This window comes from Sorex fumeus, unplaced genomic scaffold (assembly GCF_029834395.1).
Source record: "Sorex fumeus unplaced genomic scaffold, SorFum_2.1 ptg000073l, whole genome shotgun sequence".
Lineage (NCBI taxonomy): Eukaryota > Metazoa > Chordata > Mammalia > Eulipotyphla > Soricidae > Sorex > Sorex fumeus.
The window spans coordinates 10,313,255-10,332,871 of record NW_026606130.1 but is presented as its reverse complement, the minus strand read 5'-3'; the positions used below and the strand labels follow the sequence as shown (position 1 = coordinate 10,332,871).

The following is a 19,617-nucleotide window of genomic DNA, read 5'->3' as shown; positions in this document are numbered from 1 at the left end:
CTCAAAAAAAAGGAGAAATTCATGAATTGAATCTTTAGTACTATGTGTGAAGGACCTTTTTCTCTGATATTTTAGCCAATGTTTTTAATAGGGAAAACCAAGTCAGATTACCACTTTACCATGTCTAAAATCTAGACTGACAACCAGGATTTTCAAGTTAGGCTTATTGCTGCACTTGACTAAAATTTCAGAAAAGGTTGCAAATTTTAAAGTTTGTTCTTCTTTAGTTTTATTTTTATTAAGATACTATGATTTACAAAGTCATTCACAATTGAATTTTATGCGTACTATGATTCAGTACTAGTCCCACACCAGTCCCACGACCGGTGTCAATTTCCTTCCATCAGTGGTCCCAGAATCCTTCCCACCATCCAAACTGCCTCTTTGAAAGATACATTTTTAAGTTTGGTTTGTTCTTTTCCTTCCCTGGCATTGAAAGAATGTGTCATAAGGCAACAGAAACAAATACTTGGCATAAAATCAAAAGATTAATTTAGGGAAACAGTGATAGTATGGGGTTGGGGCATTTGTCTTGCATGTACTTGACCAAGGTGTGATTTCTGGCACTCCACATGGTCCCCCCAATCCCTCCAAGATTCTTGCCACTTGTGTGCATATCCATGAGTAAGTCCTCAGCACCACCAGGTATGACCCAAAAGCTTAAAAAATTAAAAGAATTATAAGATCAGGATTGTGTTTTCTCATAAAAAATTGTATGACTTTGAAATGTTTCTTGGGTATATATATATATATATATATATATATATATATATGTGTGTGTGTGTGTGTTACTGTGTTTGGCATATCAAATATGTCATGGGTACTTGCCAGGCTTTGCCATGGGGGTGAGATATTATCAGTAGCTTGCCGGGCTCTCTGAGAGGGGTGGAAGAATCGAAGGCAGAGGAACTGAACTTGGGTCGGCAGGGTCAGTCACATGCAAGGCAAATGCCCTACCCACTGTGCTGTCGTTCCAGCCCACCATGTAGGCTGAGTATAAGCTAGAGCACAGGGATACATAGCCAGTGAATTGCAATTTGCATTACCAGAGCATTTTGCAGTCAGATCTTTTTGCAGGTAACAAAAGAAATAGGATTATCAAAGCAGAGGAGGCAGGAAAATGCAAGATCATATGATTAACTGTTTGACATCAGAAACAAAGAAGTGTGTCACTAAGGCAGCCTATCCCCATGTCTGATAAGATATTACCTCCCTAACTCAGAACTAACCTTGACCAAAATATGGTAACATCTGACCACCTTAGGTTTCAACAACTTTGTCATAGTTCATTTTGCTGGCTTATTATCAATAATGTATGAGGCTCCCATAACCATGCCACCGGACTCCACACCGGCTGTTTTCACTCAGGGCTTCCCAAAGTGGGGCAAGTGAGAGCCCTCCCCTCCCCAAGGGACCCAACCCTGGCAGCCAACCTCCACTACCCAACCACCTCCACACTCCAGGCCACATTCTGGACCACGCGGCCACTGACACATCATAAAACACTTCTTACCCATTTTCCATAATTACCACACCATATTTTATGGGGTTCAGACATTAGGCAATAACAACAACAACATATATATATATGATATATATATGAGGTGAGATCTTGGTAGTGAATCCGCAATAGAGCTCACGAAGGATCCTGATGTATTGAGTTTGTACGCCCTGATTGGCTAGGGCTTCCATGACCGCTTCCGTCTCAACAGAATCAAAGGCCTTCTTTAAATCAATGAACGTTAGACAGAGCGGCATCTTGAACTCCCGAGATACCTCAATGAGCTTGGTTATTGTGTGGATATGGTCGATGGTACTGAATCCTTTTCGGAATCCAGCTTGTTCACATGGTTGTCCTTCATCTAGTGTTCTGCTAATCCTATTCAGGATGACTCGAGTGAATAGTTTGTAGATGACAGACAATAGGCAGATTGGGCGATAGTTTGCCCATTTCTCATTTGCCAAGACATCAAAAATCAGATGGGCTGGACACGTAATGAGGTTTACAGACAACCGCTGGACTAGAGCCATTACTGATTGGATTCCACGGGACATCAAAAGATCACGTGGACGCCCACCTATAAGATGGTCAGACTTCTTCGTCAAGACCCTAAATGATCGGTTTGAGGCTCTACATGTTCCTAAAACGAACAGATACCATTGGGCTACGCTAGCACGCAACCGGGATGAATGGAGACGTTACTGGCACCCGCTCGAATAAATCGATGAATAACGGGGATTAAGTGATTAAGTGATATATATCAGAGAGCCCGGCAAGCTACCAAGAGTATCCCGCCCACATGGGCAGAGCTGGGCAAGCTCCCCGTGGTGTATTTGATATGCCAGAAACAGTAACAATAACAGGTCTCATTCCCCTGACCCTGAATAAGCCTCCAATTGTTGGGAAAGACGAGTAAGGAGAGACTGCTAAAATCTTGGGACTGGGAGGAATAGAGATGTTACTGGCACCCACTTGAGTAAATTCACAAGCAATGGGGTGACAGTGATACAGTAATACAGTGATACAGTGATATATATATGTATATACATATATATATACACACATACATTTAATATATATACATTCGTAGCTTGTGTGATATCACAGAAGGTAGGTTGCTTCTCTTGCATATAACCAAACCAGGTTTGGTTTCCTGCACCATGGTGATGCCAGTTCTGCCAGGAATAATCCCTGAGCACAGAATCAGGAGTAATCCCTGAGCATTGCCAGGCATAGTGCCCAAACCAAAAAACCCGAAGAAAAATAAATTTGGAATTTTTCCCCACAGATCTATATCAAATTAGCATTGAGGGAATTCAAGGGAATCAGTTTATTAATTTTTGGTGGTAATGGGCCTGTCAATCCGTGTTTAGGGGAACCAGGGATTAGATTAGTCTTTGTGATTCTTTGCCAACCGGGCTGGTGGTTCAATGAAGAAGAAGCCCAAGGATGTGGTGCTACTTAGACTCTGTGGTGCTGGGATAACCTAGACCACTCTAGCACTACTCAGAGATCTCTAGGATCACACCTAGTCATGCTGAGGGGCCTCCAAAACAACACCTGGAGGTGCTTGGGAAAGTATGTGGTATCCTGGAACAAACCAGAGTCAGTTACATGCATGGTAATTGCCTTAACACGTGTACTATCTCCCATCCTGGGAATAGGTTTTTTAAATAAACTTAATAACAAACTGATATTAATATGAATCAATGCAAGCTAGGTCATTTAGGCTACTTCTCAAACTTTTAAATCATTTGAGGATCTAGATATAGGTAGATTCTTACTCAGTGGAGCTCCGAATTTCTAGGTAGCTTCCAGATAATGCTGACTGGTCCAAGAGCACTCTTTGAAGAACAAGGTGCTAGAGGGTTCCAGGTTGAAATGCAAGAATTGAATGTCTATCTGGTAAGCAGGTAGGGTCACTGTCCAGCATTAGAGAAGCAGACAACCCACCTCTCTCTTGTGGCCTCCATGACTTCAGCAGGTTTACTGGATATGTGATACCAAGAACATCATTACTGTGCTATCCCACTTTCAGTTTAGGAAGGAACATGAGAGCAATGATCAGTGAGATGCTCTCTTTAATCCCTCTCTCCATTTTCCTTCTAGCCACAAAAGACTACAGCTGCAGTTAAATTTCAAGGGTATATCCTAAGCACACAGGTCTATTGGGATTTGCTGTACATTTAAGGGTTGCCATACCACATTTGTGAACCTTTAGTTTTTTCGTCAGACTTCCTGAAAAATACTTTCCATTAGCATTTTCCCTTTGGCAATTTGGCTTTCCAGTGAAAGGAAGGTAGAGGCAGTAAAGATGAAGAAAGACTTCCCAAATGTTTAGCAGTCAGATCAATTTTCCTAGCAATAAAACCATGTCCCTCATTTAACTGAATTGCCAGATCTGAACTATACCTTGTCAGAGGATCAAAGATACAAAGTCAGTCATATATTTCTAATATAGGTTAGAAAGTTTCAGTAATGTAAAATACACACAAGCATACACAGATTCATACATAGATGAAAGGGCATGTGAATATTATACACAGGCACAGAGTCCCACAATAATCCACATGGATCATGACAATGGGCAAAATTAACTATAACCATATGAAGAGACAGATGCTTGGGCAGGATTTGGCATGACACATGTAGTTGAAGAAATGCCCAGGTATTCGTCTCTGTCCAGTACTTATTTTCCCAGGGAGCCCCAGGGGTTGAGACCCTTCTCATCTTCTTCATTTCTCATCCACCTTAAGTAGCCTATTATTTTTTCTGATAACTTTTCACCTTTCCAATTTTTTCCTTCTTCATCCACATGTCTGGCATTTCTAAAACATAAATTTTTATTTTAACTTATCTGGCCCATCTTCCAGGATCTCATCTTATATTTCCTTGGGGGAGAATACTGAAACTGTGAACTCTTCCTATCTTCCCGGAGAGCCCGGCAAGCTACCGAGAGTATTCGATATGCCAGACACAGTAACAACAAAGTCTCCAATGGAGACGTTACTGGGCCCGCTCGAGCAAATCGACGAACAATGGGAGGCCTTTACCTTTACCTTTTACCTTATCTGGCCCATCTTCCAGGATCTCATCTTATATTTCCTTGGGGGAGAATACTGAAACTGTGAAATCTTCCTATCTTGGGTAAACCTTACCAGACATTTTGGACTCTCTTGCTCAGAGGTTCTAAGGAAATGGAAGAAGGATCCAGAGAGAAGTACAGTGGGCAGGGCCGTTGTCTTGCATGAGGCTGACCAGTGTTCAATCCCAGGCACCATTTATGGTCCCCTAAGCCCCATCAGGACTGATACCTGAGCACCCCTGGATGTGTAGCAAAAATAAAAACAACAACAAAAGGAAATGTAGGAAGTGCTGGAGCAAGACTTCACTAACAAAAAACAGCTTTGCTGGGTCAAAAATCCTCACCTAACCCCTCAATGCCAGTTTGCATGACTCAACCCTACTACTCCTTGGCACCATGGGTCGTTCTAGGGAATTTCCATGATTTTGCTCTTGGACTACCTAGCCAAGAAGGAATTCTTCTGTGACTTCAGTCCACCTCTGCAAATCCACTGAGACTGGCAGGGATGCCCTACCTTTTTCTGGACATTCCAGAGCAGAGTAAAAAATCATGACATTGCCCCCACAATGACAGCATGGCAGCAGCACCTATTTGGGCTAAGCCACAAATTATCTTAGCCATGGGAGTGGGCTAATACAGGCTTTGCAGTCTCTTTGGGGAAGAAGGGATGGCATGTTTGTTAATGGAGAAGACTACTGGGAAAGTTGCCATGTTAGAAACGTGCTGTATTGAAATGAATCCTCGGCTGGAGTCAGACAATTTGAACTTTGTCTCCTTACCAGTCCTGGAGTAACAACTTTTATCTTATCAATTAGGACACTGTCTATAAGCACTTCATTTCTAGGTGTGGTTTGAGATACATCAATGTAGTATTGCATATGTTAAATGATATTTGGTTATCTCCATGCCAGATATCATGGTGAGAAGGAGAATAATAATAGAATATTTCATATCCCTGGAAATCTAGGATGGTCTCCATGGGCCACGGAAAGTTTGGCTCCCTATAACAGGCTAGATATTCTTTGAATTTGCTGCTGCTTCTGGAGTCTGTTCTTGAGCAGGGGCAGGACATTGGGTGTGGGGCTGGTGGGGAATGCAGGTCAAGAAATGTGTCCTAAAACAATTACCAAGAAGAACTTAGGAAAGGGTGATTATTAGCTGGTTGCTATATTCAGTAAATGTCTTAGTCTCTCTGTGTTTCTCTCACCATTTCTGAATTGCAAGACTGGAGATGTCTGCCTGCTGGAAACTCAGGCATTATGTATTCAGGATGCCTTGGTGTCAATACCATGATACGATTTTCCATTTCCCTGAGCTTCTCTCCCCTTGATCTGTTTCAGAATTTGAGGCCTAAAAAGAATACAAGTGACTCTAAGTAACAGGATTCACTAAGTATGCTCAGCTTTTTGAAGGTAAGGCTCTCCCCACCCCAAAACTTGCCTACCCCCTCAGTTTTTCTTTTTTTAAAACTTTTATTGAATGACTGTGAGAGAGACCCTTACAAAGGTATTCATGATTGGATTTCAGTCATACAGTATACCTCCACCAGTGTACATTTTCCAGCACCAGTGTGGTTTGCAATATTGATACTCAAATGAATTATCAAGAATGTACCTTTACATACAAGTGGTACTAAATGAAAAGTATCATGTTAAGATAAATGAGTAAGAAAGAGAGGGGCAAACATAGAAAGATTGCATTCATCTGGGGAACATAAAGTAACAAAATAAGAGACTGAAACCGAACAATAGCCGAGAAAAATACCAGGAGGTTTACTCCATGGCTTGGAGGCCAGCTGCACATGCTAGGGGAAAAGGCAGCTCAGATAGAGAAAGGAGCACCAAATAAAGGGTGTTGGGAGGATCCTCCCAGGATGGGAGATGCATGCTGAAAGTAGACTATAGACCAAACATGAATGCCACTCAATGCCTCTTTTGCAAACCACAGCACCCAAAAGGAGAGAGAGAACAAAAGGGAATGCCCTGTCACAGACGCAGGGTGGGATGGGGAGGATGGGGTGGGGGGAAGGGATCCTGGGATCATTGGTAGTGGATAATGGGCACTGGTGGAGGGATGGGTACTTGATCATTGTATAATTGAAACCCAAGCACAAAAATTTGTAGGTCTACAACTGTACCCCACGGTCTTTCATTAATTAATTTTTTTTAAAAACGAATATCCCTTTACCTTCTTTTAACACTCAGTTTTTTTTCTATCATGATCATTCCCAAGCATGATCATTACCAGCTAGTGTTGTCATACATTCCCAGCTATTATTGTCTCTTCTCTATCTAACCTACCCTCAGCTCCACACACACTTGTGGTTAGATCCAAGAATTGACAAGTCCTCCTAACCCCTGTTTTCCCTGGCCATGGATATTTGTCTTCTATTATATATTTTATATACCACAAATGAATGCAGTCATTCTATATCTGTATCTATCCTTCTGATTCATCACCCCTGTTTTTCACCATTAAAATGAGGCATAAGTAATTGTTCCTTTGACCATACTCCAGCTATTACTCAGGCTCTTCCAAAATATTTTCAGGGACTTAACTCATATCGTTATAAATTCTTTCTCCCCTATGATTATCTCTGTTGAATCAAACTGAGCAACTTTCACAAGCTCTGGTGCTAAAGTGCATGTTAAAGTGCATGTCTTAGCCAAGACCACTTCTTCAAACCATGTTTGAGACCTTTACATAGATTCTTTGTGGAGGGTGAACTGTGGTGGCCCTGTCCTAACCATCTCCTGTCCTAATATGGCCTAATTTCTCTGTTCTCATTTATTTTTCTGTTTTTCTTTAGTTGTTCATATTTACTGTTTACACTCCACTTTTTCCTCCCACATCCCCACTACACTCTAATTTCACCCCATTTACCCAACAAAATAGTTTTTGTCTAACTCACTAGTTACTTTAATATGAACAGTTTCAGTGGTCACCTCACAGTACGTACTCAGTCTCTGAACAACATTTTGTAGAGTTGACTCCTTTCAGCTTCTGGAACACCATCATTCTCCTTCCAGCCTCTATCCCTGACTGTCTGACTGAGGAGTGGTCTTATCTCTCTTTGCTGATTTGTTAATGTTCAACCCACCTTTGTGTCACCACCCTACATCATTGCTATAGAAACTAAGACTGTAAGCTCAAAGGGGGCTTGGGCTCCAGAGAGAGAAGGAAGAAGGCTCAGACTGAGGAGGAGACTGAAGTTCATACTCAGGCTCAAGCTTGGGCTTGGGCTCGGGCTTGGGCTCAAGAGAGCAGAGACTGAGACTCAGGAAGAGACTCAGGCTGAGGCGTGGGCTTGGGCTTGGGCTCGGGAGCTCGGGCTCCAGAGGGCAGAGTCAGAGGTGAGAGTGAAGATTGGAATAAACTGCAATTGATCTGACCAGCCTGGCCCTCGTTCGTTCCTTCACCTGCCCATCACCATCGACCTCTCCGGGGTGGGGGAAACAGCTCGAGACTACTGAACATGGGCAGCGGGAGAGATAGAACGCCGGCCAGACTTTTGAAAACACACACTCTACAAGTAGCCCCCATGCCAACTTCTTTTTATCCCATAATTCTGGTTAATATTTTCCATAGCATCTGTAACTGCAATATCCTGTTTGTCTCACATGTTGTTTATTGTCTTCTTCCCCCATGAGAGAATAAATTACAAGAAGACAGACATCATTTCTGTCTTGTTCACAGTTGTATACTCAGTGCAACAAAGTAGGTGCTCAATTAATATTAATTAAATCAGTAACTGGGCTTGTTTTATCAGCAGAGGCATGCCCCACATACTTTTCCATACTGATCCTTCCTCTTCCCCACCCCAAGGAATGCACTGCTCTGAGCCCCCAAGGAATGGACTCCCCTGCTCTGAACAATAGAGGAACATGAGGTGTTCTTTTGACTGTACTCTGTCCATTCTCTCTCTGCTCCCTAAGCCTGAGGAGGAGGCTCCCTGTATGAGAGTACCAGGATTTTGTGGGGCCTGTCAGCCTACATTTGTGATTCGCAGCCACTCAGTTTTTACCATCACTACCATGGACCTGCCTCACTGACTGATGTGTCCTCTTACTCAGCTCAGTCTTTCTGATCTCTCCTGTACCTTTTTCCTGAAGGCCAACCCCAGACTACCTGGCACCATCCTTTATCAGGCTTTCTCCTTCTGCCAGCTCTAACCTTCCTTCTTCTCTTCCATCTCAGGAGACATTATTGTTGAGTTTGTCACCTACTGGTCTTGACTATTAATCTTGGGATTTCCTCTGGCATACAGAAGGTTAACTTCCCCCTTGATATTGGCTCTGTGAAGAAAGAACACTGTTTTCTGGACGAGGACTCTTTCGGGGTCCCTGTGCAGGTAAGGAGACAGAGCGTGAGGCTTGGAAAAGCAAGGGCCAGCTTGGACCTCGGTCATATTAAAAACAATTTCTTGATCTCTTCAAAAAGAGGATGAGCCCAACCTATTAACAAAGCTCTTCTGCTATGGTCACACTGCTCATCTGATTTTTGTGTTTGCGACAGTGTTACCCACTCAGATACTCTGGAAAGCCAGGGTCTGTTGTTGATGCTGTTTTCTCTTCAGCTAGATCCCCTAAACTTTCCTCCTTTGATTTGTTCCTTCTCTACTTACATAAATTCAGTGCTTGTTTGAGGCCAAACCATTACTTTTCTTTGAGCCATTGCAGTAGCCTCCAAACTGTATTTCCTGCCTTCATTCTCTGCATTCTCCTCTTCATTTTCTCCAACCTTTCCATAGTCACTAGAGTCAGCCTCTCAGTGGGTGCATCTTTGCTTCAGTAGTGTCACTACCTTCAGGGGAAAATCCAAAGTTTTCTTGGCATGACACCTGAATCCTCTTATAATCTGGCTTTGAACCACCTTTATCAGCCTCAATTCCCCTCTCATACCTTCACTGGTCTGTTTATAGACCCTCTACCTTGAAACAGACTTCTATTAGTTCCCTTTTCTCTCAATCCAAATCCCATTTATGTCCTCCAGGAAGCCTTTTCTAATTGTACACCATTTTATTCATGGAAGTTACTTGCCCTGTGTGTCTTGTTTGTGTATTCTGTTCTTTAACCTGTCACAACTCTATAGTGATTTGTTTACACATTAATAAGTTTCTGGAGCAAGAACCATAATCTTATCAACATGAATTTGTCCTAAAACCTTTAGATACTTTGAACCTGGAGACATTTTTGTAAATAGGTACATGTAAAGTAGGAGGGCAGAATCTTGGAGATGTCTTGGTAGGTTACCCAAGACTCTAGGGATTGAACCCTTGGTGAACACTGATTTATTTCCTTGTAGCAGACTGATGACCTCAAAAATTGTGCTTCAATGAAGCTGGAAGTTCATTTTCAATGCAAGCAGGTAAGCTACAGCAAAGATGTGGCCCATGGTCTGTGAACCACACTGGACCCGGAACATATACAAACCATTTGTGAAAATTGCTCTAATACCTGGAAGATGGGGGTTTCTTTAGCAGTGCCTCTCTCCAGCTTGTAAGTGCTACATATGAGGCTCTGTGAGGCTGAAATTTGAGAACAAATACATTGGCACAGGGTATCATCAATTCCTCTCAGATAATCTTGCTTCTGTTTTTTTGGGGGTGGAGGGGGTGGTACATCAAGTGGTTCTATAGATCTACTCCTGACTCTATTCTCAAGGATCACTCCTGGTGGTGCCTAGAGGACCACATGGACTATTGGGGATTGAACCTTGGTTGCCCATGTACCAGGCAAACACCTTACCCATTGTACTATCCTTCTGGTCTCCATCTTCTCTCTGTATCTACTAATAACTTGACACAGTGATGGACCTTCATCAAGGAAAGCTATCTACTTTCACTACTTTATCTGTGGCAGCAAAAGTTTTAATCTTAGGGGGAGAGACTGAAAAATATTATGACATGTATGATATGACATTCAGTATCCCAAACTTCATTCCTACAAGATCCTATCCTGTGACCTTAATTTTCTACAATGAATTGGGAGTGCCACCACCAATTTCCAAAGCTTACCAATCCTGGATTGCAGAAAGCAAGATAAATAGAGGTCTTCACATAACCCTAGACATATGAGCCAATGATTCCATTCTTCCTTGGAATCAGGCTTTGTACATTTCACTTAGACTTTCTCCACCAGAGGCCTTAAGTCTTAATAGTCAGCCAAGTGCCCTGGACTATAAATGAGACCTCTGGGATGTGGTCTCAGCACTTCCACTGACTACTGAGTGACTTTAGGCTAGTTTCTTCTTTCGTCTAGGCCTAAGTTTTTACAAATTGATAAGAGATAAATTCAAAAACATCAAATCTCTGCTAGTTCTGGCATTATATGATTCTGATCTAAAATTGTATCTCAGAAGCCTAGGAGAGACTTCCTACTGAGGAAAGGAAGTCAAGAGCCCTCAGTTCAGGCTTTGTCACTGACTTACCATCACAAGCCTTTTTAGTTTTTGGTCACACCAGCTGATGATCAGTGGTTAATCCTGGATATGTACTCAGGAATTAATCCTGCCAGTTCTCAAGAGACTTTATGGGATGCTAGCAATCTAACCCAGGTTGGGCACATGAAAGGCAAGTGCTACCCACTGAATTATCTCCCCAGCCCCAACTTAGTGAAGCCTTGGTTAAAACATTTCTCTTTTGTGCATCTCATTTTTCAACAGACAGTGAAATATTAATCAGAAGAACTACCATTCATCTGTGCTCCATGTATGACTCCTGGCTTTCTCTGGCACTTCTAGAGCCAGCTCCTTGATATAGGATATATTCTCAAACTGAAAGTGGGTCCCTTCACCTCAAGCACCTGCAAGGATTTGCAGGCAATGCTCTACATAAATAAGGGATTCTTGTTTGGACTTCTTTAGCCTGATCCTATGACCTCCTCTCTAGAATGAAGACCCAGAAGAGGAAGAGCATTGTGTCATCAGCAACCACCGGGTCTCCCAGAGAGGACGTAAGCACTGGTCTTATGTGGACTTCTCTAACATGCTGGCCCCACCGAGTCCTGCTTTGCCAGTGACCTCCAGCTCTGTCTTCACTGATCTTAGTGTGACCTCCTTGTCAGCTGTCACTGTGAGCCAACCTGCACCCCAACCCACAGACCTAATCTTGATAGATCATGTCTCCAGTCCCAGTGACCAAACCCATGGCCAAGATAGCTTCCAGAACAAAGCCAAGAAGCACCGTTCCCATAGCTTCCTTAAGCACCTTGAATCTCTAGGGCAAAATGAAAAGGGTGGCAGTCGACAAGAAGAATCCAAGTGTAGCCCAGCTACCTTGAAAAAGGCAACCAAATCCTCTTCTTTCCCTAATTGCCATGGCTTCCTCTTATCTGGGTTTTATAAGGCCAAGAACTGGGCAGCCACTTCAACAGGTGCAATGGCCCTGAGACTAGGAAAGTCTGGGGCACCTGGTCTGTGGCTACATTCCAGCATTCTCAGCAGGCAAACCAGAGTGGCTGTCTAGTGCAGGTACCCAGGGACCATAAACCAGGCACATTCCTTCTCTCTCTCTCCATTGAGAGTATATGTCCTGAGGAGAGACCCTACCTAAGACATTGGCAGCCAGGCAAGCACTGTGGCTATGAAAGATGCCAAGGCTCCTGTGACTCCATAGGTAGCCATACTAGCATCTATGACAACTTACCTGAGCTATATACTGCCAAACCTGCACTGTTGGGGAATGAAGGTGAACATGAAGAGACTGTGGTCAGCTACACTCACTTAGATGACATTCTCCAGCATGTATGGGGGCTTCAGCAATATGTACAGCTTTGGTCTCAGGCCATGTGTCCAGATCTGGGGTCTGGAGATAAGGAAGAAAAATATGAGGAAGAAGAGGAAGCTACTTCATCAACAAAAATTATCACAGTTGAAATTGAAGGCCTAGATGAGACTGTGGTCCAGGTGGGGGCTCTGGATCACAGAGAATCCTTTGTTCTGGATCAGAACATTGTGAAAGCAGTAGTCCTGGATCAATCCTCAGATGAAGCTGAATTTCAAGCACAGACAGAGCCTGGATATGCTGACCAGACCAGGATAAAGAGCAGGAGGTGATTTCATGTGGGGAACCTACTTCTGCCTCCACCCTATCTATGGAAGAGGGACATTCCATTTCTGATAACTGTGGCTTCCTCAAGTGAACTGAACAGTAGTAGAAATTCCATTAATGAGGCTGAGGCTACAGGGTCCCTGGCTGGCATTCAGGCATCAGTACCTCATGAATGGCGAGATTCAGGCATTGTGCCTTCACTTACCAGATTCTGCAGATATGGGTGTGGGCAGAGCAGGTAACTTTGTTGTCTCTTTTTCTTCTCTTCCTACCACTCTCTCCTTTCTTCCCATCTTCCTGGGTCAAGTCAATTTCTAATCATGAGGATTGGGGGCAGCTTCTTGAGTGATGGCTGCCAAGCATCCAGTTCCAGTCTAGATATGGAAAGTATAAAGATTTGGATCTGCATCTGCCTCTACTATGGCCTTGAATAAATTGTAGCTTTTCTTTGGGCCCGTGTTTCCCCACGTGTAAATCAAGATTGCTAGAGTACATGGTCTCTAATCCTTACTTTTACATTCAGACCAGCCTTTCTATAGCAGTTTTAGAATGGATAATGGCTGGTTCTGCTTAATAACAGCTTTTCCTTTCAGAGCCCAGTAGCAGTAGTGAGAGTGAGCCTCCTTCCCTGCATATTTTTTCTCCTTTGGGAGGGAAAAAAACAAAACACAACATTTCCCCCTATCCTCTATCCCCTTCCTTCCTTCCTTCCTTCCTTCCTTCCTTCCTTCCTTCCTTCCTTCCTTCCTTCCTTCCGTCCTCTTTCTTTCTTTCTTTCTTTCTTTCTTTCTTTCTTTCTTTCTTTCTTTCCTTCCTTCCTTCCTTCCTTCCTTCCTGCTTCCTTCCTTTCTTTCTTTCCTTGGATTTTGGGTCATATCCAGTAGTACTCAGTGCTTAAACCTTGCTCGGTGGCCAAAGGTCACTCCTGGTGATGTATGGGGAGCCATGTGGTGCTGTTATTCAAACCAAGGTCTGCCATGTGCAAAGCAAATACCTTCACCCATGTACTATTTCTAGTACCCCACACAACCTTTATTAAACTTTACCCAAACTTGATTGCTTGGCCATCTACACATTCCTTGCTCTTCCCTAGGAAGTTCCATTGGCATAGTTTCCAAACTCATCATCCCAGCCTCAACTTGGAGTCTCTAGAGATTAACCGGCAGTTTGCAGGACAGATCCACCTCCTGCACAAGGGCTCTCTGGTACGGCTCGCTGCTTTCATGGAGAAATACACAGTTCCTCACAAACAGGACTGGGTCTGGTGAGTGCTCCTAAACAAATGTGTTTTGGGAGCTGTTCACTCAGTTTTTTTCTTTTTTCTTTTTTTAATAATTTTTTATTTATTTTCTTTTTTTGGGTCACACCCAGCGATGCACAGGGGCTACTCCTGGCTCTGCACTCAGGAGTTACTCCTGGCGGTGCTCAGGGGACCATATAGGATTCTGGGAATCAAACCCGGGTCAGCCACGTGAAAGGCAAAAGCCCTACCTGCTGTGCTCTCTCTCCAGCCCTCTTTTTTTTATGTTCACTCAGTTTCTGGCTCACTACCTGTTCCCACTCAGGGTCCTGGGAGGCTCAGCCCCAGAAGGTAGGTACAAGTAGATAGAGCCTGTAGAACAGCAGAATGGCATGTCATGACTGTAGACTAGAGTGGCTGTGGCCCAAAAGATTGGCATGGTTCTGGATATCTGTGTGTTGGGGTGCACATGAGATCCAGATGAGCATGTGTACCCTGTATCTGAAGAGACACAAGAGGAGACCTTAGGTCTTCTAGCTGTACCTCCTTTATCCCAGATGCAAAATGGAATTTTGGTTGTCATTCTCCTGATAAACAACTGTCTGTGACTGACTCCTCATTACCAAATGTTTAGATTCCTTCCAACCATGACCCTTTTTTGTTCTGTCCCTGGTCTATTTGTAAGGTCTTTTAGCTTGCATACCCATGCAATATTACTTTATAGGCTTTTGCTAGCTTATAAGCTCTTTGCTGAATATGCCACGATCTTTTATTCTTCTCTTTGTCTTTGCCCTTCGCATTTTTCTTCTTGAAATGCCTTTAACCATTTCTCTTCATAGTTTTTCTGGTCCTACAACTGTGCACTCCCCAAGAGCCTGCTGAGTTTCTATCTCCTCTCTGAAGCTTGCTCTTCCTCATGGATCTTCTCCTAATTTCTTGACCCACTTATACTGCTGCCCCCATATATTGTCACCATAATCTCCTTGACTAGATGGAGAACTCCCTGTATTACTCTGTGTCCCTACAGATAAGACCAGAGCAGGTGCTCAATGAATGTTGAGTTAGAGGATATTGTACATTTCTATTTTTATTCACTCTTGCATGAGCCACCCCACAACTGAGAACAGTATCCAACAATCCCTAAACCAAGCCCGTATCTATCTTACTTTTTTATTACCCCATACAGTGCCCAAGTTCTTGAAGAGGCACAAGACCCCAGACTACAGTGGTCTACATGTGTTTGGGGTTCCACCACTGATCCATGTGCAGCGCACAGGCCAACCTTTGCCTCAGAGCATTCAACAAGCCATGCATTATTTGCGTAGCCAGTGCCTTGACCAGGTGAGCCCTTCTAAGGACAAAGGAAATGACATTGGGGGGCAGGGCTTTTCTGCTCTCTTCCTTCTCCTGTTTCTGGATGCCACCAGAAATATCTGTCCCCAGGAAGGTCCAGCAAGCATGGACCCAATGTTTCCTTCTGCCCAGCTTCATGCCATATCAATCAAAACTCTGTAGTACTCATCTAACTTTTGCCTAAGTTCACCTTTTCCTATGCATCTCCACAGAAGTTAACTTTTGTCATGGTCCAAAGTTATAACACTCTTTCTTTTTCTTTTTTCCATTTCTTTCCTCTCATACCCAGTGGGAGCAGGAAGCCTGACCATCTTGGGTGTATCAAAGGACAGTCTTCACTCTGTACTCTTATCTCAACAGTCTCCCTTCCTTGCATGTGCCAGGTGGGCATTTTCTTAAAGTCTGGGGTGAAGTTGAGGATCCAGAACTTATGCCAAATGAATGAGACCTGCCCTGACCATGTCTGCTATGAGGGTCAGTCAGTCTATGATGTGACTGACCTACTAAAGCAGTATTTCCGGGACCAGCCTGAGTCTATTTTCACCAGCAAGCTCACCACCACTTTCCTGTAGATCTATCAGTGTGAGTTTCTGCACCTGTCCCCAACAACCTGCTTCCATTCTCAACCTCCCTGAATTCTGAGGCTTATGAACGTGGTTCAGGCATACCTGTGAGCTTATTGGACCATTTACCTAGTGGAATTGGAAAGACCACTGGAGAGAGATAGTTTGCTAATTTCCCCAAAGCTATTATGTGGAAAGATAGACTTGAAGCCCTGAGGAAAGGCAGAGACTTCCTTAAGGTTTTACTGTACATTAGCAGGGCTAGGTCTAATATGCTCACACACTTATGGTAGCAGAAGAACATTATAAGATCTAGGGAGAATAAGGAAGTACTTTTGCTGTTTCTTCCTAACAGTCTTTCCCAAGGATCAACGGTTGGCAGCAGTGCAAGCTGCTACCTTGATGCTCTCTGAGGAGAACCGAGAGGTGCTACAGACCTTGCTCTCTTTCCTAAGTGACATTGCGTCTGCAGATGACAGCTAGAAACCTAGCAGTGTGCCTGGCACCATCCATATTCCACCTCAGTGTTTCAAAAAAGGATAGCTCCTCAGCCACGTGAAGCACAGCAGGGCCTAGTAGGTCCAGGCAGGAAGGGAAGGTTTGGTCCCCAACATACTATAGGCTTTCCATGGCTGGCACTTCAATTATTATACATGACCACAAAGGGTCAGCTAGGCTACTCAGGGGCAGCTGGAAGCTGTGCCTTCCAAGGGGCACTAGATCCTTTTGTGGTCATTACTGCTAAGCTGGTTTCTGAGGAGCTGAAAGCTTGCCTATCAATCGTCTTGTGCACTTGTGCACTTGTGCCATCGTCTCCTCTGGGATCTTCCCTCTAGGATCAAGAACAAATGAAGCCTGGTTGGCCATCCAGATCCCAGGGATATGAGTGAGAACATGGCTGCTACTTAGGGTTTATCACACATGATCAGTGACTGCAAAAAAACTTTTCCAGGTGAGTGACTCCAGGACACAAAGCCTCCTTTCGAGACTCCAAGGATCCATCGGATCTGAATTTTGCATTTCAAGTCAGGAATATGATGTAGCTTGGCACATACCCCTCAGACTCCTATTTTCAACTGTTTCCTTGAGTGGTTTCTCATGAACCTCTCTGCAGTAGCAATGTCTCTCAACATGAACCTGACAGAGTATGTGGGTTCTAGAGCTGAGGATCTGTGACTTCCCAGAGTGGCCTCAGCCCTGTGTATTCTCTCCCAGGTTCCCCAGGATGTGGTGCTGTAACTTTGTGACTCCTATAGTGCAGCTGAGCTTCATCCTCCAGGGCTATCCCTGGCTGAATTGAGGCAGGCACATGCTGCTGGAATGAGCCTGAGCCTCTACATGGAGGAGAGTATCCAGGAACTCCTACATGATGCTTCTGAACACTTCAAGGGCTGGATGAGCATTCCAGGGCCCCAGAACACAGAGCTGGACTGTAGGATGGTGAGTGCTAGTCTGTACACAGTTGCCAGTGGGCTGGGAGAGGGTGTGGTAAAGGAAATGAGATACAGGATATGAATAGAAAGAGCTACCTAGAAACCTGATTGTGCATTGGCTTAACAACTGGAGAACATCTGAAAGCAGAGGATATGCCTTAAGGAATGAGAACATCATGAGATCAAGGTATCTCTCTTTGGATTTCCTACTGGAATTATCTTCCCAAAGTTGTTCTCTAGACTATCACTACTTTTAGAAAGAAGCTTGACTTCCACCTTTGCTTATGACAGCCACACTGAGCTTTTATTATTTATATCTTGATGTTTCTACTAATGCTGCGTGGACTAATATGTCCCGAGCTACTTGAAGGTGCAACTCAACATGTCTTCTCCTTCCTCCAATCAATCTCCTGCCATGGCCAAGACTAGAGATGACTGGTCTCTGTGTTTCTTTTGGTACAAGCTATATTCTATTTTGAATTCTGAGTAAGACTACAGGCTTAAAGTTTACCATGTATACTTTAGTCATAGTAAGTTTCCTTAAAGGATTGTGTGGGAGGGAGGTTCCAACAGTGCCTGATACATATAATAGACTGAGTAAATTGCTTCTTATGTTGTTGTGCATGTTTTTACCTTCCACACTATGTGGTGAGTTCCCTCGGTGCCATTGTGTTCTCTTTCTGCTCAATTCTAGAAATGTCAAGCACTGTGCTATTTTGTGATAGAGACTAAAGGCCTCAGAAAAATTTTTGTTTGTTACATCTGTGCGCTCTTAAATGGAGGAGAAACAAAAAATTGGAATGGAGAGAAGGAACTAGGAGCACAGGGATTGCCTGTTTGACTGCAGTGAGTGTGTGTTGAAACTGGGACATGGAGTAGGAGCTCTCTGGAACTGACAACTACACCCAGATCTCATTTCCATGGTTCACAGGCACTAGATAGGCACCCCCTGCGTGTATGGAAGGCATCCACAGAGGTGGCAGCCCCCCCCCCAACTGTGGTACTACACCGTGTCCTAGGGGAGTGGGTCCTCTGGGATGAGTACCTGCTGTGGACTCAGGTGCTGGAAGCCTTGATACCAGGTGTGGAATTGTACCACTATGTCACTGATATCATGGCACCCCATCCCTGCCGTGACTTTATGGTGCTCCAGTGAGCAACTTTAATATGCTTGGGGAACTGCAGGGATAGGGTTGACATGAGTAATAGGAACCTCAATGTGTGCCCCCTCCTCACAGAATGTGGTGTGCTGACCTGCCTCGTGGGGGTTGTCTGCTGGTTTTCCAGTCCCTGGATCCTGATCAACCTGTGCCAGAGACAGAGGTACGGGCCCTGATGCTTATTTCCCATTACCTCATGGAGCCTTGTGGCCTTGGTCACTCCAGATTCACTCACATCTGCCGTGCTGACCTCAGGTACCAGGTCCCCTTAGTTTTTCCCTCCTCTGCACCTCTGCCCTCAATCCCTGAGAAAATCCTTTATTTCTCCCCTACACCCTGACAAAGGCTCAGGGAATAATGCACTGTTCATATTTGCCTGCTTGTATTTCTCCAGAGGCCTTTCTCCTGACTGGTACAACAAAGACTTTGGGCACCTGTGTGCCATGGAAGTGGCAAAGATCCGGGACTCATTCCCCACCCTTCAGGCTGCTGACCCTGAGACAAATCTGTGAGCCTTAGCTTGGTCCCAGGCATTTTGGCTTCCTAGCTTTTAGCATATAAGAGAGGACTAGGAACAGAGTCAGACCTACACGATCCCCGCTGCCTGTCCACCTTATTTCCTATGGATCCTTTGCCATAAAATGGGGAAGAGAATTTCAGTATATCCTCGCCACTTCAGCTGTATCTCCCCACCTCACCCCCAAAACTTTGTTCACCCTCCTGTGAGATGGGGGTGGATTTCCAGATCAGGAATGCTGCTGCTGCTAAACACTTGAAGTTTTGAGGGTTTTCCCACATGCAGAGAAAAGAGAGGGAGATAACACTGTACTTCCAGCTTTTGTCATACCAGGAAGCCAAAACATCATGTTTTAGTGCTGTGGTTCCTTTGCAACTGGACAGAAGATTCTGATCACACCTTTAAGCCCAACATTGGGGTTGAGCTGCCTTTTACAGAAGAGTTGGCCTGGAGAAGATGGGGATGGGGTTCAGACCACACGTTGGTCCCCACAAACTGTTGCATTTTTGTAAATATTCTAGGCTTATTTAATGAGTGGGCGCTAATGGGTCTCTGGGAGCTGACATGACAATTTGAGATAGTTTGTGATCTCAGAGTGGGGACCCTTTCTTTCTCAAATCTGAAGACAAACTGACGAACTAGTCCCTTGACTTACTGGGATTCCATACTTTATCTGCCACTCCCTGAGGTCCCATAAAGCTTTTTGCCATGCGTT

The 19,617-nt window shown here is 44.1% G+C and overlaps 1 protein-coding gene across 1 annotated transcript; it reads left to right on the top strand.

Moving 5' to 3' along the window:
- Positions 1–5,916: 5,916 nt before the first annotated feature.
- On the top strand, positions 5,917–18,916 carry STARD8 (StAR related lipid transfer domain containing 8). The gene is given in 15 exon segments (XM_056130125.1): positions 5,917–5,998; positions 11,476–11,959; positions 11,962–12,609; positions 12,612–12,706; positions 12,708–12,859; positions 13,730–13,920; positions 15,063–15,217; positions 15,613–15,811; positions 16,148–16,259; positions 16,261–16,347; positions 16,629–16,744; positions 16,988–17,232; positions 18,157–18,377; positions 18,464–18,640; positions 18,780–18,916. Coding segments are annotated over 15 exon segments (3,018 nt in total). The 5' UTR covers positions 5,917–5,980; the 3' UTR covers positions 18,898–18,916.
- Positions 18,917–19,617: the final 701 nt, after the last annotated feature.